This window comes from Camponotus floridanus, unplaced genomic scaffold (assembly GCF_003227725.1).
Source record: "Camponotus floridanus strain SB8 unplaced genomic scaffold, Cflo_v7.5 scaffold81, whole genome shotgun sequence".
Taxonomy (NCBI): Eukaryota; Metazoa; Arthropoda; class Insecta; order Hymenoptera; family Formicidae; genus Camponotus; species Camponotus floridanus.
Genome location: NW_020229851.1, coordinates 633,706 through 660,944, shown reverse-complemented (window position 1 = coordinate 660,944; position 27,239 = coordinate 633,706). Strand labels below are relative to the sequence as shown.

Sequence of the window (27,239 nt, the reverse complement as noted above, 5' to 3'; positions counted from 1 at the left end):
TTTTCAGACTTATTATAAATCATAAAAAATTAAAAATGTTATTGTTATCAAGTTATAGCAATAAATATTTTCCACATTGTATTATATATTTATATATGTAAAATATACAGCAATTATTTCGTAATAATTTTATCAAAAGCAACTCACACGAGTATAACAGATTAAATGTAAATTTTCTGCTAGAGGAATCTAAATATATATCTAGTTCATGTTTATCAAAGGAGTAGTCGCGAAATATTCACAACTTGTGTGGAAACATGAAAAATATAAAATTACGTAGCTCAGTGATGATTAAAAATGTTACTTTTTCGTCAATTAATTAATATCATTTTTTTATTAATTAATTTTATAATTTTTTTCTGTCAATGAATTAATAAATTCCCGACAACTCGTCGTTTCTTCTACCAGATTGTTTGACGATAGGCTACGGTAAACGTACGCGGAAAGCATTTGCATACACGTCCGTGGCTTACTTTTCTGAATACACACGTATCTGAGAAACAAAGTTTTTTGCAATGCACTTCGATTCCGAATAATCGAGTGCGTTTTACATGCTGAATAGCACCTCGCGTACGTATTATGCGGCACGAAGTATTTAGTATTCCCGGCGATATCGGAGACAGTACTTCCCACGGCTATTTGAAATCCAGTCTGCAGTATATAAGGCACTTTGGCATTCAGTATCTGTGCTTTGCCCCAACACGCAATGTTCATCGTCCATCGTGCTAGATATGCGAAAAGAGGCACGACTCGCTGACATAAGTCACCATCGATTGTTCGCATAGCGGTGACAGACGCACGGCGAATGCATTCTTCTTCTTTGACCATGTCGCTTGAGAATAGCCGCGTAACATAATTGCCTGGGGGAACGTCTGATAGGATCGCGAAAGGAGGACTGAACGTCTACCACGTCGATTCTTTCCGCTGCTTTCCGCATAAATTTTACATCTATCAATATTATTGTTATATCGATTTATTCGATTTATATCGATTTTATGACTGATATGATTGCATTGAATGACAAGGAAAATGTTGGAAACGATTCGAAGAGTAGCGCTTAATTTTCATGCAAATTCACGTTACATACGTTACATTAGACAGAAGAATAGAATTGCATAAACGTTTTGAAAGAAGGAAGTTAAATCAGTAGTCTGTTTGAATATTTATAACTCTTCTACACAGTGAGGAGAGCTTGTATTTGTCTTCACCTATAGAAGGAGCCTATTCGTTCCTCGAGTTGGCCCACCGTGACCGCGTTCAACAGCTCTATCTCCCGTAGCGAGACAACCATGTATGAAATTGACTTGTGAATTATGTGTAATTTGTCAAACTGTCCAACTAGCGGCATCAGACCGCGACTTCGTGATTATAACCGCGAAAGTGCATATCTAGCGATGTGCATTGCTTTGTGCCAAATCTTTAAATGTCAAATTTCTTAAGTGAACACCTTTTGCCTTACGCTAATATATTTTACTTATGTACATTATTTATGCATATTGCTATATTAATTATATGTAATTAATATTAATTATATATTAATCAATATATAATTAATTATTTTTAATTACCTATATCAATTATTTTAACTACATCATATTATTCATTATATTACCGCAAGTTAAACAGCGCAACAAAAATTCAAAATATACAATAAAACTATTATATCAGATTTGTCTCTGACAAATCGCGCATGTCTTTGAATGTATATTTTCTATAAATGTTGCACAAATATCGTATTGACTTGAAAGCTCGAATTGTATCTTCAATCAAAGGTGAACTATACGACGAAGGCTAATCGGTTAATCGTTTTTTTTCCACAGTTCCATTCTATCGTAAAATTACTTTTACACGATAGACAGATGCATAGATACGACCGAATAGCTTGCGGTTCAATATTGCCTGCTCCGAGTTAACTCACGTTTCAATGCGCGATGATGCGGCGATATCGCATTATTGTCACTCCGGAAAGAAGTCGGTTTATTGCGGTACGGGTCGTTCTCCCCAGATGCAGGACGAAAGTACCAATCGAGCGATCGCGTGCGATCCGTTCGATGACACACATGAAAATGTTAATATCGCTCATTAAGAGACAGCGCCCTGGTAGCGCGAGTGCCTTTCGCATTTTATATGGAAATCGTCATTATGCATCGTCCCGAACGCTATGCACGTGCGGCATTGTAGACTCGCGACGTTGCAGCTGATGGTATGCGACAGGTAAGATCCGTTAGCCGACGTTAGTCGATTCGATAGCGAAGAACCCGCGGTGATGTGTCGGCTGACCACAATAAATACGAGAACAATCGCACGTCGGCGACTCGCTCGGCGTTCTTTCGCCAGGCGTTCTATCCTCGCCTTGGAAAGAGGATAGGGAGAGAAAGAGAGAGGACGTCAGCCGTATCCGAATGTATTATCCGGCGCGTTGATCTATAGTTCTAATTACAGCGGATCGTAATAAGCGCGTAGTGCAATTTCAACGCGAATCGGTCCGCGCGCATAAATCCTCCGGAAATCGGCAGTTTAAGAGCTAACAGCACTAGGGTACATTTTAAAGTCGGAAATGCTAAAAGCTGGAGCCGCGCCAGAGCGAATCACTGGATACTTTATGAGCGCGGATTCCCGCGAAGATTTACATCCGACGCTTTGGCACGAGAAATAACAATCGTAAGTTGGCCTAAAGTCGACGCCCGCCATGACTTAACGAAATCCGATAAATCCGAAAATGTCTCGCGTGCCCGCGCGAATAAACTGCGAGATATATATTTCCTCTTTTTCTTTTATCACAAAGAATAGCAGATCCGCGTCGGTTATTTAATAAACAAAACCTAATCTTCCACACTGAGAAAAAAATCTGGTTGCATTAATTAGAATTCTGGTAGATTCAACCAGTATGTCTGTTGGAAAATGGACGAACCAGAATTCTTGTAGGAATTACCAGATGAATCTGATTAATTTCTTCCTGTTAAATTTACCAAATTTTCTGGTTAATAATACTAAACTCCCCAGCATCAAATCGTCTAAAATTTTTTTCATCTAATCTCAAAAGTCTGTTTAATATTCTGAATTCCAACAAGATTATTGGATAAATTCAATCCAGATTATTGAATAAATTATTTTAAATTCAGTTTATTAGAAATTAAACTGATAAACAGTGATGCAAGAAGAGGCTGCAGCTCAAACACACACAATCAGAGAGCTGGCGTCCTCTTTCTGGCACTACTGCTCGTAAGAGAAAAAAAATATACTTTGGATTTAACGTTAATACTAGTTCTTTATATACATTTCATGACAAATATTGAATACGAGTTAAGTTAAGAGTGGCGTCTAGCGACAAGCAAGGAAATGTAACAAGAAATTTTATAGATCCAACCAGAAAATACTAACCAAATCTCTATAGTAAAATCTATTAAACGTTCTAGTTATAAAAAATCAAGTCTTATCATGATAACTAGAAATTCTTGTTTGATTTAACCAAAATGCCTTCAATCATATACGTCTTGTTGGTACAATCAAACGATTTTTCTCAGTGCAAGCTCATTTCTAGATCTTTGACTCTAGCATGCAGATTTTACCGGTGAAAATCACCATATAAAAATTCGCGTAATAATACCAGCCAAGTTGAATCCCTTGGACGCGAAGCGCGAACTCGCTATCGGTCTCTTGGTCCCTCTATCAAAGCGGAAAACTTTCGCCGCGCGACGGGGCTGTTTCTCTTAGGATCACTTATCCGTCTATATCATTGTAAACTTCTCGCGATACCGTTTCACGAGAAGTTTACAATTTTCTCTTACGTCGTCGAAGATGCGCGGGACCGTTATACACACTCGCCTACACATAGCGGCGCTCGAATTCCCGTTTAAATAAAGGCGGAAGGATAAAAATAAAAAATGACTCACGCGGAAGTCGCGAGGTATTTCGCCTCGGTGTTTGTACCTGAGCAACTGTTCTTAAGAAAAATACGTATGCGGATCCCGCTTTTGTTTCTCCCTATCGGGACTGTATGTCTGTACGCGGGAAAATACCGGGAACGAGGAAAATAGAATCACGAACGACGATTGAAGGAAAGTGCAGTCGTAAAGGATAGGAAATGGCTACGTACACATGGCGCTGTTGTACATACGCATATATAAATTTTTGATGGACGTACGTACTCCGTCTACATTTCTGCGGAATTCCTTCGAATTTGCGCAGCATAGAATTCCCGTTAAATCCACGCCGCATATTATGGCGAAAGAATCTTATAAATGTAAAGTGAATCGTACACAATTTTCTTTTTGCCTTGTGTAAAAAGAGGAAGAAGAAACTTATTTATATAAAAAAAAAGATAAGGGTTTCCGGTTGTGTTGTACGCCGTACTTTTTCAACTGGAAACTAATAAACTAATATAAATTCGCGCATAATTTCCGCCTGAATGTTTAACGCGTTGAAACAAATTTATGCAATCGGCGAACGGAAAAACTGTTTTACATTCCCCCCCCGAAGAGCTTTAGTCGCGAAGCTGAGGAAAGTTTTGCACGTTCTTACGTTTGCTGGCTATTAGATGAATGTAGATGACCTGTAACTTTATACATAATTATTTCCATCATTTTCCGCAATCGCGAGGATAAGAAGCTCGCAAAAAACACATCTACAGCGATATGTCAACGAATTGTCAATATCGATTATTTTGACAGGAATCCTTTAACTTCAAAAGCAGGTTTATTTGCTCGATATGTTTGACGAAAAATTATCGTTGCGAATCAACGGAAGTAAATTTTCCTTGCGAATCTTGATTACGACGAGATGTCGAAGAACGAAAGAACGCATTAGGACGAGTCATAATATTAGCAGACAATTCAAGTCCCAGATCGGACGGCATAAGCCGAATACATCGTCTAGAACTAATTATCTCGACTGTCGAACCGGATACCTTCTGCAGCAAATGGTTCTTCGCGAAGCATCGAAAACGGAAAATAGGGACACGCGTGGAGACGAGACGATGAGAGAGGTCGGTGACTCGCTCACGCTCGCCTGTCTAACGACGATCCTATCATCGACTAACGGGGCCCGCGGCTTCACAAGTTTCGTGATCGTGACGTCGGCGTGTCGTCGTAAGTTGTCGTCGTCGTCGTTGTCCTCTTGTTGTCGACATCGATGCCGTCGATCACGATCACGTGCTATGTATAGCACGGCCGAGCAACATTTTATTCGGCTATTTGTCTCGGTTTCGGCGGATAAAAGTCGAATCCGTGCGGGCTTTTTGTTTTTTTTTCTTTTAACAGCGAAGATGCCAGCGAAAAGATCCTTCGACGGCCGTGCCGAAAGGAAACTCGTGTCAAGAGACCATCAAAGCGTGACCGAGATCCTCTTCGCTCTCGGACATCCACGTCTGACCGACTTGCAGTCGATCGAATTAACCTCTCTTCCCTTCTCTCCGCCGTTTGTATCTCGCCTTCGGTCTGCAGAAGATTCTATCAAGCTGACACTGTGCACGGCGTCCAATCTGATTTCGCCGAAATCTCGCGATTAAATCTTTCGCGATTTAAGTTCATAGAGAGAAAAATGCGAACACGACGGATGACAACGAGAGCGCGGAAGCGAGATAAGGGTGGGTTAAAGATGGTAAAAAGAGTACTTTGTAGATGTCAAACTGTCACATACAGGTATACTTGCGCCGAGAGGGCCCGATTTTCTTGAGAAATTCGCCGTAAATGGTCGTCCCGGTGCGTAAAATGCTCAGAGATCCTTTGCATATCCGCGTCCTGCGAATACCTTTACTTTCCCCGCTTCTCAGACGCTTCGCTAACGTTCCTTTACGTTCCTTTACTTCTTGCCGCACCGTTAGATTATCACGTGTGCTTTCGAGCTCGCGTTGATGGTTACGACGGCATAAAAGACACGAACGCAAAATGAAGGCTAACAACGATCGCGCTCCCTTTGATTTTAGTGCGTCGTGTCCTTTGGCAATTATTCGGCACACGATGATTACGTAAAAAAAAAAAAACACCGCGCTTAGAGATCTCAAGTCGCTTACTTTTTATTTCTGTTCGCCAGATGTTCGCGGCACGAATTACAGTGGCTCACGCAATTGGAACGCGATGCCATCTTTCAACCGAATCTGTTCCGGTCATATAGTTAGTTCTCGAAAAAGTGACACGGAATGAATTGCGCACGATTCAGCCATTAGATCATTTTTACGTCATGCAAGGACTTCCAAACACATAAAAAATATTAGAAACGGTATATCTCGCACGAAAGAATTTAGAAAAATTTATCAAATTTAATTAATATTAGAAAAAATTAATTTTATATTCTTTTATGGAAACAAGCATATATGATAGTTTAATGAAAAAAGAAATGATTCGATAGATCCTACAGAATTATTGTTTTGATCGTGATCTTTGTCAGTTAGTGAATTATTATCGTATCCACCTTGAAGCATGTTCAATGATAATAGTTGAATTTCACAAGATGTTATTTCAAGCATTGGGCAATTTGCTACGGAATTATAATTTATACACGCATCTATTTTAGTTTCCTCATGTCGGGAGCAAATTACTGGTACGTGTTATTCTTGACAGATGCGCTTGAAAAATATTATAGAACAATACCACTCCTCCATAGGTATAAGATCTCATTCCGCCATTTAATTAATGCCCACAAGTCCGACGTCTGCGGACGTATAGTTTATATTAATTATACCCCGGAAGATTCAATTAGTGCGTTTCTCATTACACTTACTTATACCTGTATCCATTATTCATGAGGAACCACCGCGGTAGCACCCTCTGACAATGCACGTGATCCTTATAATTCATCGTTGGAACCAAATATATAGATGTACCCACCGTGTATATATCAATCTTCTTTTCTATATATAAGACGCGCGAAATTTATTTCTGGAAACGAGAAATTTATTTCGATATGATATATTAAAAAAATGTTTATTAAATGTTAAACCGCGTTTTTATATCTATGTGAGAAAAATAAATCTTTTGATCTTATATTATAATTACGGTAAAATATACAACTTTCTATTCTCCTTTATAAACTATTTTACGCTAACTTTATAACACTTGTGAAGATAAACTATTATTTATATCAAATGGATACCGTAGATAACTTATCTTTGAGAAATTCTTGATAAATCTTTGAGAAATGTTTAGACATTTACTTTTATTATTTAAGTCTGTAATTAAATAATATTGAAGCATTATTTCATACTACAAAAATTAAAAGAGATGAGAGAGAATAAAACAAAATATAACATATATATAATAAAAATACAGATAAATAACAATAAGACTGAAATAAATTTACTACGATGCGGTTTATTCGAGATTTTATCAACATTCCAACATTCCACGAGTTAAATATATTCGCGTATGTGCCGTAAAGGCATTCAACAGCGTCGGGAAAATAATAGGTCAAGAAATACTCGAGAAAAAGTGCACCTCAGACGACAATATATGTGGCTCCATCGGATGCAGTCTCTCCTAGAAAAATCAACCGCACTGAAAGTGCGAAAGCTGTTTCGTACTCTGCAAAAATTTAAATAAGATTCGAACACGCGAACGAAAACGGATGCAATTCCGGAGGTATTTGCCAGAGAGCACGAACTACTATTCGTGTTATTCGCTAAAGAAATCAATAGCACTTGATGAAATGCATTCAGAATTTATTAACTTTACAAATTTTACGCGTGTTAATCCGAGTTACTTGATTCAATTTTATTGTACATATTTATTTTCAATTTTATTATATATATTTATACATTTTATTAAGCTGTATATTTTAAAATATCTTTTAAAATATTTAGTGCAATAAATGATACACAATACACATGTAATTGAATATATATTAAATGTATGAAATGATGATTCGGAAGAAAATATCCAATATGTTGAAATCATTTGGAAAAAATAAAAATTAACGCGTATTATGCAAGATAATAATTCATGACAAATCGTTGCGTGTGATGGAAATAGTTATGCGCGATTCGGTATAGAATTTTTAATATTTTTACACGACATGCACATTGGAAATTTTGGGACATTAAAGTTTTGTTTAAAATATACATTAGAATTAAATTCTCTTGTATTTGGTGTAGAATGTACAATGATTTATACGAAAATATTCAAAGAACATCAACGAGAAAATTCAATCATCTCATAGCGAAAAAATAATTTGCATTAAATTAGGAAAGATATTATTCTCTCATCATATTTTTAATTTACATAATAAAATTTATTTTTATCTTATAATAAATTTATATTAATATCCTTTTTTAATCATGTTAATAAATAAATACAAGAAAATGCATTCTATTAATATTTACTATCCACAGGAATTAGTAGCGTACAATCTTTTGTACGCATTATCCTTAATCCTTAATCAATTCGCGAAAAATTTATCTCTTTCTTAATCTTTCCATTATTAATGTATTAATTAATAGCGAAAAATTACGCGTACAGCTTGTGAAGAACGTGTGATAAGCACATCGACCCGATTCTCACCGACGTGAGTACCGGACGACACCGTCTATTATCCTTCACGTTTTGTTTCGCTTATTTTCATCCGGTAGATCAAGGCAATTGGTACCGCAGGCATTGTACAGAAAATTATCGCGCTTCGCCCAAAGCGATCCTTACATTACACAAAATGTTCGTACTAGAGACTGATGTGAAACGATCTTAACATACTTTGGTTATCCTATGAAGCGCCGTAATTGCGCAAAACAACAAGAAGATGCGCTGGACCTCGAGGCTTGCTCATCCCACATGTACATATGGAAATCTAATTTTAATGATAACGGATCGAGAAATATTACTGCATCTTGATTCTCTCGCCTTTCTAAATATTGTACTGCCGTTAGCCATTTATTTTCATTCGAAAAAATCATGATACTGTTCCATAACTTTATCTATTAATTTATACGGTGTACAATCAAACCCCATGAAATATTTTTTAAAAAATTTCTACAATAGAAACTATTTCATTTTATTGTCACGAAATTGTAAAATATCTCCACTAACGTTAACGTGTAATGAGGCAATATAGAAGCTCATATCCCGCTAATATTTCCTTTATAAAAAAAATCACACACATGCACCTTAGAGCAGTTATCAAATGGGGCAGGCTTCAGGAGTCTGCTAGCATCGATGCTTACATAGTCGATAGTTCTCACTAATCTTTACAAAGATACGATAACGATTCAATCTTACCTGGATTGCTGTCGGCGTTAGAGCTGAATAGGACGCATAAGCCCGTCTCGTAGTTGACCGCCTGACAGGAGTCGTTTGCCTGACAGGTCTCGAGGCAATCGGTGAGCATCAACGTGCCCGGTATGGACTCGAGCATGTTTGTGGGCGCGGTGAACACGTAGCCGGTTACCAGCTCGAAGCCAACCATCTCGGGATCGCATTCGTCCGAACCTGCGGACGGTCCGGTGTAATCCGGGCCGGAGAGACCGGACGGCACGGATGCGGATGGCGGTGACAGTTCGGCCGCGTGCGTCGATTCCGCGGAAACCGCGTGTCCGTACCTCCAGACGGCTTGCAGCAGCAAAAGTAACGCGACAAGCTGTCGACGATTGTACAGTCTCGTCATTGTCGCACCTCGTTTGGACGCTCAAAATGCAATAACGTCGCGAACGTGTGTAATCTGCAACGAAAAATTTTACACGAGATTATTTATTGTTTTCGAGAAACAAGAGAGGTATCGCGTGGATGGCTTTCATTATATCTCCTATTGGATAGAGTAAGGCTCTGGTCTTGAGATATGAGATGATTCAAAAATAAATATTGAATCATTAAAGACTCGTTATATTTAAAAATAAAAAGATCGAAATCATTTATTTTCCGCGGAAGCTTGATCACGTTCTCACGTAATCTCAGAAATATAAGAATCCAACAGGTTTTCACACACTTTTGAGAATTATATAACACTATGACGTGTGTGTGAATGAAATTGTACACATTTTATCATGAGGAAGAATTTTTTTGATATTTATTTTTCGCATTATCATATTAATTATATGATTTAAAAAAGCTAAGAATATAAAAAAAGGAAAAACTTTGAATACACAGATAACATCAAGTTTGCTGAATCTTGTAGCGTATTAATGAAATTTATCACTTTACTACTGAAATAATAATAGTTCTTTCTGGAGTTAAGCGAAGAATGAAACGACTATATATAAAATTAAACATCTTAAAGCGTTTTCCTTCATCGTTTCTTTTCATGATGGGGCTATATTTTCTATCGCTTAAACGAATTCAATGCTCTGTCGGATTGAATAAAGGGGAATTAACGGAAGTAGGAATTAACGGGATGGAATGTATCGCCGTTGGTCAAGTGTCGTGCTGCTCTTGTTAGAGAACGGGAACGGGAATAGTAGATTGGAAAATAAGGTTTGTGTCCGCATTAATATATATAATGCGAGCTGGAACGGTGTTTTCGACAACGACAAGTTCTCAGGAATTTTGTACAAACTCGCAGAGATTTTGGAGCAACGTTCGCTTAATGATATTGAATATGGCTGATAGGCAACTTGAAAAAATAAAATCTTTAGGTATATGTAAAATTTTTGTAGAAATGACATCTTGAAATGATTATATTAACTGATAATTATTCCATAAACTGATATATTTTCAAATTAGTATGGATTAATGCGGTTTTATACATTATTAATGCGTAAACATGAAATACGATTATTGAACTGAAAATATTTTCGAGAGCTAAAAGATATAAATATAGAGACCATTTATAAGTCTGTTAAAAGTCAGTGTATCTACATTCATAAATATAAATAACATCACGTATTTGAAACGACAAAATCAATACAAAGAAATTAAAACGACAATGAAAATATGAAAAACATATAATCAGCGTAATATGGCAACGGCAATAAATAGAGAATCGCTCGTGTTTCCGTTTCACACCGTTGCATATAAATAACAGCGCGTCGTGCATATGCGGGAATTTAAATCGCCGGATACTTTTGTACACCACTATGACCCCCCCATGGAATCGCGGGGAGGATCCGCGCAAACTCTGGCAGTTTTGTTCCGCTGAAAATAGCAAACAACGAAATACAACATCGTGTTTCACAATCGCGACGAGTACGTTCTCCTACGCACGTGTTACACGTTAAAAAATAATTACACCGACGCGCGTATTGTCAATGTGCCATCGGGTACACAGTCGAATTCCGGAGAACACGTACCTGGCCGGGAGAGCACGTTCGATGTATCAATGTCGAATTTTGCGGGAGGCGAGTGCCGGCGATTTGCCGCTGGTGCGATGTTGCACGCTTGCAATTCGGCGGCGCTTTATCCTGACACTCGTGCGCCGCGCGAAGGCGAATTCCACGGGCACCTTTCTCACGGAATCGCGTCGGTAAGCGCGCGCGAGCGAACTTGAAAGTGGCCGTTAGCGCACAATATGCTGAAACGGTACACACAAACGTGGGCTAAGCTGTCGGCGCGGCCGAGAGAGAAAGAAAGAGATAGCAAGGAAGACAGAGAGAGAGAGAGAGAGAAAGAGAGCCGGCGAAGAGAAGACCGATTACTTTTGTTTATCGCGCATGGCGTAAGCACCACGAAATCACAGACGCACGCCGATTCGCGATGGTGATGCGGGAGACTCTCGTAGACCGTCTCGAGCCCGCTCACTGGAGATATAACTATGTCGGCCGACTGCCTCTTAGGCACTGTGTACACCTGGCCTATGCGGCTCTCTTCCACGAGCGACCGAAGACGTCTGCCGGAGGGGACCGAGGCCGCTGCGGCTCTAAGGAGGACAGAACGGTACGCACAATTCGATCGCCGATACAACACCATTGAAAACATCACCGCCGGTTTCTTCTCCTCCTCTTTCTCTTTCTCTTGATCGGCTACCTCCTCGCCGCTATCCCCGCCCAGATTCCCCGGTGCATTCGCACTTCCCTCTTTCCGTGCTTTTTACATTCTCGGTCGGATCGGTCACGTCGCTTCGTGAGCGGTTTGACTCGCGTCGACAGCGCGATTTCAACGGGCCCTAAAACCTCCGCTGCCGCCCACCTACTTTGGAATCTTCCGACGATCGCGCATTCAACGGGGTTTCTATTTCGCACGATGACGCTTACATTATATACGTGCTCACGCCTGGTAAGTCGTGACACTTTACGCGTTAAGTCATACGCTGACAGGGATTTACTAGCCCCTCGACATCCTCTTATTCTCTTTTGGAATACGTAGTCTTCGGCATCGTTTATATTTGATACGTTCTTTTTCGCACGTTGACAGTTAAGATACCACGAGTGAAGGGATCTGACAGCGAATAACTAAACGCATTATCGCCCGACTCGGGCCTCACCACGGTTCTACATAACCGTGGGAGATAATAGAGTGTATTTCTTTCCCTTATATCGCCTCTCGGGTCCTAGCCCAATTCTTTCGCGACATAACGGACCGGTCGCCTCGAGGTATCATCGTCGAATCCATCAGAAATTTAATTTATCTCGCAATTGCGTTTCCGCGTTTCCGTTAGGGTGAGAGCGGCATCGTTTGTAAGTACGCCACGTCGACAGATTCGCAAATCTATCCGGCCGCAAATCGTCGCACAACCGCACGCGCACACATCGATAACGCATGGGTATCAATTTTAAAGATACGGATATTGGATGCTTAATAGATAATCTAAGTGCTCGATACATCAGAGAGAGTCATGTTGCAAGCTCGCTACACGTATAGGAACCAGCAGAAATGTACGATACACCGACTAGCGAAGGTAATTTGCAGAGAAACGAGACAAAATCTACGGACGCGAGGCGCTCCATGTCATTAGTCGGTACCTGTTGCGATCGTGCAAGACTCGCGGAATCAGCCGATGATGCGTGTCGGCTAAAATAATAATTATGCGACGGGAGAACGCCCGCGTATCTGGAATCTCTGAGACGCGCGGCGAAACGATGACCTGGGGGACGAGCGAGGGAAAAGCAGGGATCGGTCATTCAAAGAGAGCAAAATTGAATGTTCACGTGTGAACAGCGCGACCCACAGCCGGGCGTCAATGTCTCCGCGGAAACGATCGACGCTCGGTTGAGCTTCCAGCGCGAAATGCACGAGAGAAAAAGAGAAGAGAGGAGAAGGAGAGAAGGAACGAAAGAAAGAAGACGGGACTGGAGAGAGGGAAGGACTGGGTTACGGGAAGGGGGAGCAGCGGCTTCGTACCAGGTGCCTATACCATCGCGTCACCATGGCGGAATAACGGTTCCTGGATGTCCCATCGGGTTCAATCGCAATCGGCTATCTCGCGCCGCGGAATTTCGCAGGGAAACGACCGCTTCGCCGCAGCCATCGATTTACGAGCGGCCGCTATCCGTTCGCCCTTGAGTGCCCATCGATCCGATGGATCCCCTCGCCTCGTCGATCGCCTTCCCTCCTCTCCTGTCCCCTTCGCGCCATAATTTCGCGGTCGTGCGCATCTTGCGAACGTCCTCCGATAAAGGGGACAGCGACAGTCTTACGTCGTCGGCTAGCAGGTTTTGCGAGCACCATTGGAATTACGCTCGAGGAATTACGTTAGAGACGGTGCGACCGAACGAGATGATGCTCGCTTCCCGCAGAATCTAAGGAAACGATCGATCATCACGATATAGTCGCCGATTAGTCAACCTCGCGGTTAATAAACGTTGCAGAATAGTCTGGATGTTATTAACGTACGCGCGTTAGTTATTATTAATAAAGTAATATTATAGTGCGCATCGGGGCGGTGCACGTTAGAAGAACGATCACGCAGCGCGATAAGATAATTACTATTAGCAATCGGTGGCAATAGCATCAACGGGGCACTCTAGATGCGCGCGTACCAAGCGTTACCGGGCGATGCATTAACTTGTATCAACCGCTCCGGATGAACCGAAGGGATCCTTATGGAAATTGAACGGATAATCAGTACTTACTCCTATTGGATTTGTTGCACCGGTTGCGTTGCGCTAAAACGCCAATCGATTACGCTTCGCGATTTTCGATCGCCTCCTTTTCCCTTCTCGTCTATTTTCCGAGTGTGATCGGGACGTCCGGACAATTTGGCCGGTCGATCGATTAAAATGCGTCCCCCCGACTGCCAAATATGTTACGAGGTTGCGACGAGGTGACTCATACGACTTACGCGGGTGCCCCCCGCACTCGCGCCGACATTAACGGACACGCGACTTATCGCATAACGGCGTAAGACCGTTCCCGATACCCGTTCTCGGTCAAGCGGATTCTCAAAGTTATGCAGAAGGTTACAAGAGTGCCGCACATTCGTGAGCGTGCGCGCCACGTCTGTGGATTCCTACGTTCGGCCACGTACGGTACGTATCTCCTTAGATTTATGGACGCTATCAGCAATCGCGTCAAGAAAGAGAGTCGCCAAGTGATTTAATTCGTACCACTTTATCACGCGAGATTCTCGCTTTGAGCTGGCGCTAAATTTCCAATCCCCGTGAGTTAGGTGTACGGCTAGGGAGAAGTGACGGATACATGCGTGCGAATTTTACGTGAAATAACGTTTCAGCGGAAATATATGTACCCTTGAAACTTGTGTCCCCCGTTTATCCATCGAGCTTCCCCCTTTTTTCGCTCGTCCCACCTGTTTCTACATCTACTCTCGAGCACTTGATTAAATTAAACGATTGGAACATTCGCCCGTAAACATTCTGTAACATCTCTTCAGCTGATCTCAGTCAGAAGCTCAATCTACTCTCGCGTAACACGGACGGCAACAAGATAGCGCGGCCATTGTTGACTAACAATTTCGCTCGAAAATTCACTGGTAATCTCTAAATCCCCGTTCAGTTCGCGCCACGTCGTGTCTCGCATACCAGACGAACGGATAACGTCTCTCTTCGGTCGTCGCGACCGTATGTGTGCGGGTTAGAGACGAGAGCTCGTTACGTAATTATTCGACGAGTCGGGACGGTGTGCGCTCGGTTTCCCGGAAAGCCGCATACCCGACTGCGCCGACTGCGTCGTTTTAAAGCAATACCGATGAGAGAGGCCTTTAAGCGCGCTCCGGCCGGCATCGACCGCCGGTTTGGGCCCCGGTTGATCGTCGATCGCAACGGCAGCGCCGCGAATCGAGCCGGGGAAGCCTCCGTTAATGGTACGTTCCGTGTTCGGGTTCGACGCGCTATGCGTCGACCAGGAAAATGCGAGGAGTCGGATAACCAGGAAACTGGTTTATGCGTGGCTGCGCTCTGTGTGGCTCTCTAAGTAGGTATCTACCACCATCTTCGTAACGCCGCGCACACGGACACGTCGGCGGGAGCGAGACGGAGACGCGCGAGTAGAATGGAACAGAGCTGGAAGGAGAATTAGATATGGGGAGAAGACGAGAAAGCGGACGGATGGAGACGGGAGAGACCGGAGGAGGCAAGGGAAGAGAAGAAGCGGTGAAACGGCGCGGATAAGCTGCGAGCACGAACGAACACTCGGAAGGCAGCGAAGGAAAGATGAAACGAGAGAAAAGCAAATCGCAGGAAGAACCCTATGGCTATGGAACTTGGCGGACGAGCGACTTAAGGATGACACGTCTCTATCTCTCGTCTTCTCGCTCTCCATCTCTCTCTCTTTCTCTCTTCTCTCTCCCGTAGCTTTATCTCGTCGTGTCTGCTGAGATACTGTCGTGGCCGCTGATGAATCCGTCGACGAAGGAAGGGTAGAGACGGGCGATTTCGGAGAAGCGGGCGAGCCCTTTGCCGCTCGCGAGGCAACGTGGTAATTAAACTTTGGTCGCATTACGCTAGTATCTCGCTCCATTCTCTGCACCTCAAACTTGTTCTCGCGCGGGAACGTTTCAACGAAGTGTCGCCGAGAGATTGATGGTGGCCCAACGCGGTAACCTCTCTCATTCCCTCTCCGTTTCTCTCTCTCTCTCTTCGATCCACGCTGCCTCTAGGCCTTTAACGTCGTGCTGCGCTTGATTTCCACGACGTGTCGTGCCTTTCCTGGTTCTGTCCTCTCTCTGGTGGTTCTCTTATCGCGACGGCGCAGGGAAGGTGGCGTGTTGCGACTCGTGCGTTCAATCGCGATAGAAGATCTTGTCACGAGGCTGGGAGCGGCATTACGATCCGCAAGCTCGACTCTCCGTATCGCATTCGCTCGCTCGCTCATTGCGTGAAGCAATTTATTTGCATAAAGACTAATGCGCCGGGGTGGTAGCTCCTCGCAATTTTTTTCCATTTCCCTCCTCCATCTCTCTTGCATAGTAATGCCCCAGCCTCGATCCGATATTCGAAGCGTACGCGTACGTATCTGCGACGAAGGCCTCCTCGCGTTTTACGCAGAAAATGTACATTTGCGTGTCAATGCACTTGTCTTCCTTCTGAATAGCGCGTTATCGAATCCTTCATTCAAATGACGAGCGTCCATTATGGAAGCGTAGCTCCGTAAATTCGAAAGAAGCGAGTGTATCTCGCGAAAATGTGTCCCATTGAATTTTCTACCGCATGAATTTCCCGCGTCCCATGAGGTCGAGATGAAATGGATCCAGGATTCGTACTTTCCGCGATGTACTCCAAACGGGCGTCTCGAGGTGTTTAACGAATTTTCCGAATTTTGATCGCTGTTAAATAACACGATAGACGCGACGTGTCTTTCGCGAAACGGGCAGCAAGTAGAAATACGCCGGCGCTAGACAGACGCACTCACGCAAGGTCGTGAGACACCTGCGAGTGAATCGACGGTTACGCGCGCATAATAGAACTACCGCTCTCTGATTGTCATTACCGTTGCTTTCCGCGCTCATCACCTTCGCACAGTTGCGCACGCGGGTTTACTGCACTCGGCGATTCGCGCCCGGCATGGGGAAAACGTTGATTGAAGATAAATCGCCGAGAAATGTAGTTTGACGCGATCCCCCGCGCGCGATGATCCGCCTTCTTCAGTTTTAACAGCGTGACATTACGTAATATTTCTTACACGTTACGGCCATGTATCAAGCGACTATTGTGTCCCTCCAAGAGTCACGTTACTCGCCGCGGTAATAGAAGGCTAATTAACGATGCTTGTGGATTGGACAGAATGGATTCGCATCGCTAGAAGCGAGGAGAAGCGACGGAGAGTGAGGAGAGAAGGCGGGGAGCGACAGCCGGTAGCAATTAACTCACCCCCCCGCGTACGATCGATAACCGCGACGAAAGCTGTTGGATCGTCGGACGTAAATCTTGACGACGACGGTCGCAACGACAACTACTTTCTCGGTCGTGCAGAACATAAGTTCAGGACTACGCTCGATTTACCGAATCGTTCGGTCGTTCCGTCCGTATCTTAGTTAAGCGGCGCTTGACTGACTCTTCAGAGGGAATCGATCCGCCGGCCTATGACGCTTCGAGACTCTCCTCGAGGACTCCCTTTGAAAGCTTCTCTACGACCCACGTTCTCGGAATGAGCGGTAACAGCGGTTGCGGAGAAACGCTATCCTCCGCTTCTCCGATCTTTATCGGTGAATGCCGCGTAACGTTTAAAGATGGAAAAGTTTATCGGCAGAAATCATCGCCGACACTTCACCGATAATTAACTAACTCTAACTGCGCACTATCTTGGTTTTCAAACTCCCGTAGCTGAGGGCTGTTTTGCAATTTCGCATTTTAAAAGATTAAGCCGATTACAATAGCGATCATTATATTCACGTAATAATGTGAAATATCATTTCGAGGATGTTACGTGTACGCGCCATTATCGGGCTTTATATCATTGAAGCGAACTATTATTCACTTTCGATCGTTTGTTAACTATAAGACCATTAATTATTTCCGTTTTCCCGAAATTAATTAATTGGTAATTAATTATATATATTTTTTTTAAATTAATTATAACGTAGTTTATTCTAAATTTGAATTATTAAACTACGTTTTAACGTGCAATATTCTCGAAACATGTTGCTACTTTACATCACATGGAGAAATTAAAGTAAATGAGACAATAATTTGCATTGGATAACCGTATAATATATTACAGCTTTATATATACATATGTAATGCATTAGCTGGGATGTTCGATCTGTTTATATAATGGACGTTATACGTGGCAAAGTACATGTGCTAGTTGCCTCGCGAATCTGCTAACAATCATTAAATAATAAACACCATTTACATAATATCTATTCGCATTGTTAATGCTCGTTACACAATGTTTAATGTGATATATTGAGCAATTTTAAAGATTCTAATTTGTCATCTTTCATCTGAAATTATAATGATTCGATGTAATAGCGCGACTCCTACATTACGATTGCACAAACGGAATAGGTATTGAGCGTATTTTAATATTTATGTATCATCTGTACATATTTATGCGTACGCAGGTTCATCGACACACCTTTCCTCAAATTACACGTTACAAATCGCTTGAAAATACATGCGAAATTTTGTAGCTTGCCACGGTATTCTTGTTTCGAACACATCGTTTATTAATACCATCTTTTCTTCTTGTACTCTTCGGTTATATCGACAAGTTCAATTTTACTTGATAAACACGAGCAGAATTTTGCCCCTCGGTAACGGTGGTGCACACGCACCTCTTCGTTCCACTCTCTCTCTCTCTCTATCTCTCTCTTCTGCCAAGTTCCTCTGCCAAGCCCCGTACTCTTTCGTCGATACGTTGCAGAGAGCAAATCGTCGAGAGCAGACGCGTTCGCGATTTAAGCGGCTCCGTAAAATTTCACGTTTACCAAGCGCTCTCGAGCGACATCATGCAAAAATAAACGCGGCGCTCTTATTTGTTTGCGCTTCGAAATCGTGCATGCGAATTTTTCTTTACCTCGCGAAAGCTTTCACGAGCTTAATCCAGTTAGAGAAAACTTGATCAATTTTTTCGAAATGTATTTTGCCTTCCTTTCTGACGGTGGGATTATAAGTAACGCGTTTGCTTCCGCAGTGTCTTCTTTATCCGCCTCTTATTTGATATCTCGTGACGCGTACAATGATAATTTTAAAATTTAATTTAATTAAATATAGAAAGGTGTATATCGCAATATTTGTCTCTGAAAAGAAAGTAAGCTTCTGTCCAAGAGAAATGCCTCTGTTTAAGTTATCACGTGCCCTGCTTGGAAAATATATTTAAATTGAGAAAAGTATAGCGTCAAGATACATCTCCCGTGACACTAGTTAAACAGCGCATAAAATATTGCGCGAGCCTCGTATACCGTTACTCTCTTAACCAATGATGTTAATAATCATATTTTATTCCAGCAATAATGGAACGCATGCAAGATACAACTGGTTATACAGAGCGTAACATCTAAATCCTTATGTATTTCCACGTAGCTTTGAGGCAATCAAATTATATCTCGATTATGCATTCTAAAGTGAGCTAATATTTGCCACTTAAACGCACGCAAATTATTGCGCCGCCGTAAAACGCTTCACCGTTAGCCGCACTTTTACGAATGTATCCATCACCCTTCGCGGTAAAGTCGTTGGACCCGTAGAAATAATCCGTCGTGAAATTGTATTTCTGCAAATATGTTACGGTTCTCGCGGGTGGCAGGACGTTGCAAAAGCTCCCCTTCCCTCCCGCGCGCGCATCATCGCTCATAATAATAAATTATTTTCCCATATGCGAGCGTACGCGGGTCGGTAACGAACGGGCTTACGCGGTAGCTAGCGGCCACTGTCCGCAATGATTTATAACAATTTCAGCTACGGGTCTCATTCAGCTAGCATGCTGCTGCCTCTCTGCCGTCTTGGTCAAGGTGATCCTCGAGAGTTATCCACCTAGCACCGCTACTTCCAGGGCAACGAGCGGTCGATCGCCGGATGATATTATACGGTATTACTTTCATCTCTCCCTCCTCCGCTGCCGCTGGAGAGACGCTCTCTTCTACTTTAATGAAATCCTTAAACTTGCCGAAGACATTTCTCACTCTCAGCGGCTCGATTATTTTCTCGATAAGCGCGAGTTATCGCGATATAATATGCGATAGTTGCGCCTCTCTTTATCGATAACGATAATTATGTCTATATCGTGAGAAATTCGCGCATAAATCTCCCTCTTGGAAAGAGAGATATTCAAATGCGCCGAGTGTTGTGATAAAACGCGACGTTTCCACTTTTATTATGTCTATCAAGTGATAAGGGGCACTTAGCGATTCGTACAGAAGCGTATGTGTAATATCGTCAATAATGGCTGTTAAATGCTGTTAAATGATGGCATTACGAAATACGAAGCGAGGCTATAGCTTTTATCGCCTCGATATCGAGGAACGCATACATAATCCGTTGTCGTAATCGAGGTTTTACGAGGGAACCAGTGGGGAAGTTGTAGCGAGGACGATATTACGCGTCCCCGTAGATAAGCGGTAAAATGATTATCAATGTCTCCGCGCGGCAGATTTATCTCGCTCATTGACCCTCCCGCGAACTTTCCGCGAGGGAGGGCGCGAATCGGGGGAAGGGAGAAGCGATGGTCTCTAGACCATCTAGGATTTCGCAGCGACCGGCGTCACTCGTGATTCACCGACGGTGATTAAGGGCTGACGATCGATCGTCGATCATCATCGTTGCTTCATCGATTCTACCGGCATGCGGACGCGATTAGTTCTATCATACGATCGCGCGGGGTTAAGCGTTTCCCAGGGGTGCGCGAGAAGAGAATGCGTCTTCGTTCGGCATCCTTTCCCTCGCCCCTCCTTTCTCGTGCTCGCCGTTTTCTTCTTCGTTAAGGGGTACAAGAAGAGGCACGCCGTGTGTGTCGTTACCGGGCCATAACGATCGGTCAACTAAGCATAAGCGGAGATTAGTCATCCGTGGATACTTAGTAGCGGGGGCTTTATATGTACACATCGTCCGCGCATATATATACGTATGTCTGTATATCCTTCATTAGCGCCGGTCGCGCGGCAAGACCGGCTAATTACGCGTACACATAAGGCCATGGCGTTACGCACAATATATTCCCGGTAGTTAATCGACCGTGTCGGTGCTTCGAGAGATTTTCACCGAGCAAAAACGACGAGGCGCCATTATATAACGCCGCGCGCGAACTCCGACCGCGAGATCGATGGTCCATCGTTCCACGAGCTCATGGCGAATACCACGGAAGAGTTCGCGATGCGAGATTGATTCCAAGACATTACGATCTTGAGCGCGGGATATAATAATCGTAAAATTTCGTGCTCCTCTTTCGCTTCGACGGTCGCCGCTGCTTTTTTGCCAACGTTAAATTTCATTTTGCAAAATCGCGCACATGTATCTTATCACCGGGAGTTTTTGCTCGTATATAGTCGTTCTACTAAACAAGTTTATACATGCGAGTCGTAGTTAAATATGCGGAATACGCCAGGCCGTCTAGCTACTGATGCTAGCCTTGACAGCATCTTTCTATCGTTTTTCTCAGGCTCGAGTAAACGGTATAATTGACTCGAGGAAAAAATCGAGAGAGCAATGTTAACACTAGCAACGTGTTTTAAATACACACCTAGAATCAAGACGAACAAAACCGTAACGTTGCTTCGACTACCTATATTCATCTCGAACTGTATTTTTATCTCTCTTTTGTCACTCCTGCTTTCCTTAGAATCATAATGATGTAACAACTTTTCTGCCATATAACGTAACAAAATTACATAAGAAAATTACATGTTAAAGTACGTTTAATAATTAATATTAATTGTTATTATAATACATTTAATTAATAATATATTAAGATAAATTTAATTAAAAATGTATCACGAAATTATAAAGTGATAATTCCTGTTATAAATAATATTCCTGAATATTCTCGTTATAAATAAAATTGCCGATTGTACCGGCGCGTTTACTTTCATGCGGAGTATTATTACTTTCGTGGGCTTTGACCAAGAAGCACCTCTCGCGCTCGATCAATGTATTTTGATTTTATTCAATCTCTCATTCATCGTCCTCAATCTGTTATGTATTTTTTTAGAATAATATATACTTTTTAAACTTCTATAAGATATTTTTTTATTTAAATTTTATATAAATTAATATTTTTTTTATTTAAATTATATATAAATTAAAATTCTGTGTTTATCTCAGAATTTTAATTTATATATAATTTAAATTAAAAAAATATTAATTTATATAAAATTTAAATAAAAAAATATCTTATAGAAGTTTAAAAAATATATATTATTCTAAAAAAATACATAACAGATTGAGGACAATAAATGAGAGAATAAAATCAAAATAAAAGAAGTAATTGAAAACGACCACACTGGCAAATTTTTTATTAAAGTGAATCACGACGTTTCGACCATGGTTTTGATCCTTTTCGAGTGAACTACAACAAATTATTTCCAGAATCAAAATACATCGATCGAGCGCGGGAGATGCTTCTTGGTCAAAGCCTACGAAAGTAATAGTGCTCCGCGTGAAAGTAAACGCGCCGGTACAATCGGTAATCTGTCATCGCGATAGGTACCATGAAACTTTTGCGAGGATGATATATTACTGAGTTAACAGCAATGGAAATTACTCACGCCGCCAATCGCACTCGCAGAAACCGACACGCGTGAGCGTGTGAACGCCCGACGTTGCGACGGGCTAAATTACGAGGCGTTGTTAGCCGATGCTCCGCGGCGCGTCCAGCGAGAAAATATAATGTCCGCTATGAGAAACTCGCGGGGATCTGTCTCTATTACTCGTGTGACCGGGCATTACTCGAAAGAATACTTCGACTCCTTCGTCTTGCTTCTAGGTACACACACACACGCGCGCGCACGCACGCACAAAACTACACACGCGCGTCTATCTAGGTAAATTACCATTTCATTGCCGCGTCGACCTTTATCGCAACGCGGAAATTATTAAATTAACGATCGAGATCTCGTTCTCTCGCTTCTTGAAGGCAATTCCGGCGGTTTCTTCGTGGCGTCAGCCACAGAAACCAGCGTGCCCGCTTCTCATGGCATTTTCGAAATCTCGTTAAGCGGTAACGGAGATTTAATTATAAGCAGAACGATGCCAATTACGCGACGCTTTCAACTGCGCTTTATATATAGATCAATCTTTGAGATTATAAAATCGAATTACAACGGATTCATTTTTTTTTTTATTAATTATTTCCACTTCCGCGTAAATTAACGAGATACGCTTTCTGATTCGTGAACTTTGTGCACTCGATCGAGCTGGTTTTCTTGGCGAACATCGACTTTTTTTGCGTTATATTTCGGGCAGGGTTGACGAACTTGAAAAATGCACCGGATGGTACTTGAATCTTTTGCGAAATCATCGCGTTTTTAATTCCTTTATAACGCTGTATGGCTACTTCGTCCGGCAAAAATAATAAATTTAATTATGATAAATCTCGTCGGCTTCCTTATTACAAGTGACCAAGGTGATTTCGAAGCTCGCGGACGGTCCCGTTTTCTTAATATCCAGATCAACGTGATAGCGCGTTCGAATACTTTTCGAAACCGCTGCAGTTATTCGCGGCGGCAGTGCAGTTTTATGTTGTGTACAAACCAGTCTTATCGTCCTATCGCAAACAACATTTTTTAACAGTACATCTGCCTACCCGTTCCCACGTTACGTCTTGTTTATACACGTTATGCGGTAATTCAAAGTAGTCAAGTAAGTGCTGCTTGCATCTATCTAAAACATCGTCCTGTTTTCTATGCTTACTTCTCGACCTGGATTAATTAGGCCACATGTTTCATTATTTGAACAAGATTATCCGTAATGTCGGATGTTTTACTGTACACCGATGTCACCGTACCACAATTTCTTACCGATGCACCAAGGCTTCTGGATTTTCTTGCCACGAGCGATCGAAATGAGAGCTTTATCGAACCGGCGTCAACAATCAATGTTTATCACGTGCCTAATGGCATGACGGATTTTCACCAGCAGATCACTGCTTCGATTTTACCTCGGCAACAATTTTCCGTAAATTTTCATCCGACCAAATATACGCAATCGACCTCTCTCCGGTTCATTGCTCGCGTTAGCCAGCGAATCTCGATACCGGTGCGACTAGCGCGATAATAGAAAAAGGCAATTAGACATGTTTCGAATGCGGTCTGTACAAAGTCGCGAAAGGATTCGTATTAAAATTTTACGATTAAGCGTTTCATGGTAATAATCACGAAAATATGTGTAAGTGTTGCGAAATGTTGTTACAAATAAAAGGAAAAAGTAAATAAAATTATACGATGGTATTTTGTAGAATCTTGTTGCATAAGATATTTGTCGATGGCAAACTGGTGATGGCGCAATAGCGATCCAATGTATGGAGTTTACCATAGCAATGCTGAAGTCTCAGCGATGAAAAGAACTCTCGGTCGTGACATAATCACATGACGATAGATTGAACGCAAAAATAAGGAGGATGGAGAAAGAGCGAGGGACCAATTTACGTAAACGCGCGATTACTATCTCCTAATAGCCCATTCTTACTTACATATATGGTACTGTTTCTTCTATATGCCTACTGTGAGCTCAGTTTATTCCATTCTATTCTATTCCGCTTTATCTTGTTATTCTCTTTATATACCGCCATAGACAAGCACGTTCCCAAACTTGGAATTTACGTAATTCATCGAAGATTATCGGTACGTCATCTCGCTTATACGGAATTCGCTCGATTGCTGATACACATTGTCAAAGAATGCTATCAAAGAAGCGGAATATAATGCTAGTTGTTGGATAATGCGTATCCTCTAAAGAACGATCTCATCCTCTTAGACCGAATGCACTTCCGTCTCCTGAAAACGCGCCTTCCATCTCCCTTTACGATATTCAAATCGCGACCTGAGAGTTTTTCCACAATCCTCACGGACGTCCAATTCATCCTCAATTCTATGAGATGTAGTAACCATTCTTCGCGAGGAAGAATCTCTCACTTTCTCGCGAACTTCTCTCGGGACTAAGACTGATAATGAGGACCGAAGAAATCAACGTCTTAGCATGACAATACGACAAGCTCGTCCTTAATGGGTTACATGGCGGCGACGAGGAAGGGGAGAGCGAAAGATAAAAAGCGCTCTGACAGCCGGAAATTTCCATAAAACAATACCTCGGGTATTAATCAACCTTTCTTGCCCGTCTGTCCAGGTCGTCGGCTGCCTTCATCGAAACTTTCCTCTCTCCTCCTCTCGACCTCTTTGCCATGATTCTCGCGTTCCGGGTGCAACAAAGATGGACGCTAATAGTCCAACTTATTTCGGCAGATGAATTTATTTGCGAAAAAAGTTAATATTTAAAAATCTTTTTTCCGAGAAAAAATTGTTCCATTAAATTGAAACGCGGACGAGTCTGAAAGCTCGTGTTCAATTAGCGATTTAAATCGAAACCTCTGTTACACACACGCATCGAAATTCTCGCACCCGAATGTTATGGATCAATTTTGGTAAAACGATTCGGGTTTATCATCGCTTTTACCATTAATCGCCAATTTGATTTTGAATACGCACAGGTTTGATGGTGAATTTGTTTTTTTCTTTTTTCTTTTCTATTTTTACTATTCTCTGCCATTGATGTTGTAAATTTAACAAAAGAAAATTGTACATATCGTATATATATATTATGCGTTTAAAATAGTACAGGTAATTTCTGTAATTTTTAAAAATGTATGCACGCGATACTAAATAATTTTATACGTGTGTATATAACATATATGCAATCTCCATGTGTGTATATAACATCTCTCTTATTTCAATATTTTCCATATATTATATCAAAGATTTTACACTTATTTTGCACTTATTTGTGCTTGATGTAAATTTAAATTACATCGCTCTCGATTATATAGAACTCAGTATCATATATAAATAATTAATTATAGCAATTTATATCATCATATATGTTTCGTTTACATTTGAATCATTATTTAAACATAATTTAATGTTAGAAATATGAATTACGCCATTAAATTCGATGGACACAATTACTTATAATAATTTCATGCACACTTTATTGAAAGCACAATTCGAAAGAAATTATCTCAAATAAATTCGATAAAAGTAGATTGGTCTTTTAACATTTATCAAACTTGGACGAGAGTCCATAATTTATTCAAAATAAAATAAAACTCTCCCGGCGACTATCCGGGAAAATCGATCAAGCATAGAAACGTGTGGCAGAAATTCGCGTCGGTGTTCCGCGTATGTGTCAAGTCGTATATCACGGCGGAGAAAATGGTGTTCGCTGACTTACCCCGTCCGATCGAAAGTTATGTCGCGTTTCCGTAACGCGCAAAATCTTCTTTATCGCGATGGTGGGGATTAATCGAAGGGCATGGCTGCGCGAATTCGAGAAAGAGAGAGAGAGAGAGAGGGAGAGAGAGCCGAATACCTTACGTTACGTGTCTGACGTAACGTTCGGGATTATTTGCCACGACGGCAACAACACGTAGGGCGTAGAGAGCCGGCGCAAATTAGTATTCCCGTAGATTCCTCCTCTAAATAGCCTCGCCGTGTGGCGTCCTCGCACCGAGGCGCGCCGTCGTGTCGACCTTCGCGGGCTTCGCCGCGAGCAGTACCGCGCGGCCATGCATTTTGCCCTATTACGCATAAATACGGTTACGCAAGATTAGAGAGTGAATTAGCGCATTCAATTAACGGTTACGGCCGCGCCGGAGCGCGCTGCATCGCGTGCGCCGCCGGCGCACAGCTATTTCACGGGATTTCTCCTAGCGATCTGGCGTATCGCACGTACTGCAATTCGGCACGATTAATGCGCGCGCGGGGATGCTGGAAAAGCGTGGAACAGCGAGAGCCTAGGGGTAGACGGAAAGAGAAAGAGAAAGAGAGAGAGAGAGAGAGTCTTTTACGGATTTAAGACTCGTGCATGCAACTTTATCACGACTCGATATCGCGCCATGTTTGCCGGTTCACGCGGAAATCGCTCCGGACCAGCCGAAATTGCCGATAAAATGGCCACGACAGCTTTTTTAAGACTTATTTCATGAGGTTTCTTCTATCGAAAATGCAGCACGTACTGCATTTTGGCACGATACCGCCGCAGAGATTGGTGAATCTAAGAACTATCGATGTATTTTATCTCGATGACAGATGGAACGTGCGATTCCCGATGGTCTGCTTCTTGTACTGGAGATCAAATTGCGCAAGGATTGTATTTACCGAACGATATCTCTCAAATCACCGAATTATAGTAGCTGAACGAAGCGAGTAACGTATCGCATAGTTGTACAGAAAATAATATTGATGATATATTTCTCATTACTTGGATAACAATTGTATATATATTTATATACACTGAGAAAAAAATCTGGTTGCATTAATTAGAATTCTGGTAGATTCAACTAGTATGT

At 42.0% G+C, this 27,239-nt stretch overlaps 2 protein-coding genes across 4 annotated transcripts in view; one reads left to right on the top strand and one right to left on the bottom strand.

The window, feature by feature from the left end:
- Nucleotides 1-27,239, top strand: part of LOC105256678 (autophagy-related protein 16-1) — a 406,486-nt gene that overhangs the window by 227,049 nt on the left and 152,198 nt on the right. The gene's annotated exons all lie outside the window — the stretch shown is intronic.
- The window catches only part of LOC105256674, a 175,761-nt gene that overhangs the window by 61,622 nt on the left and 86,900 nt on the right, over nt 1-27,239 (bottom strand). Inside the window, exons 1-2 of one of the 2 annotated variants that reach the window (XM_020029193.2) lie at nt 11,204-11,730; nt 9,201-9,639 (exon numbers count right to left, since the gene is read on the bottom strand). In XM_020029193.2, the coding sequence (XP_019884752.1) occupies nt 9,201-9,585 (385 nt within the window). In that variant the 5' untranslated portion in view covers nt 9,586-9,639; nt 11,204-11,730. Of the gene's footprint in view, nt 1-9,200; nt 9,640-11,203; nt 11,731-27,239 lie in introns of those variants that run through there. The other variant, XM_011266805.3, reaches the window with a different exon arrangement.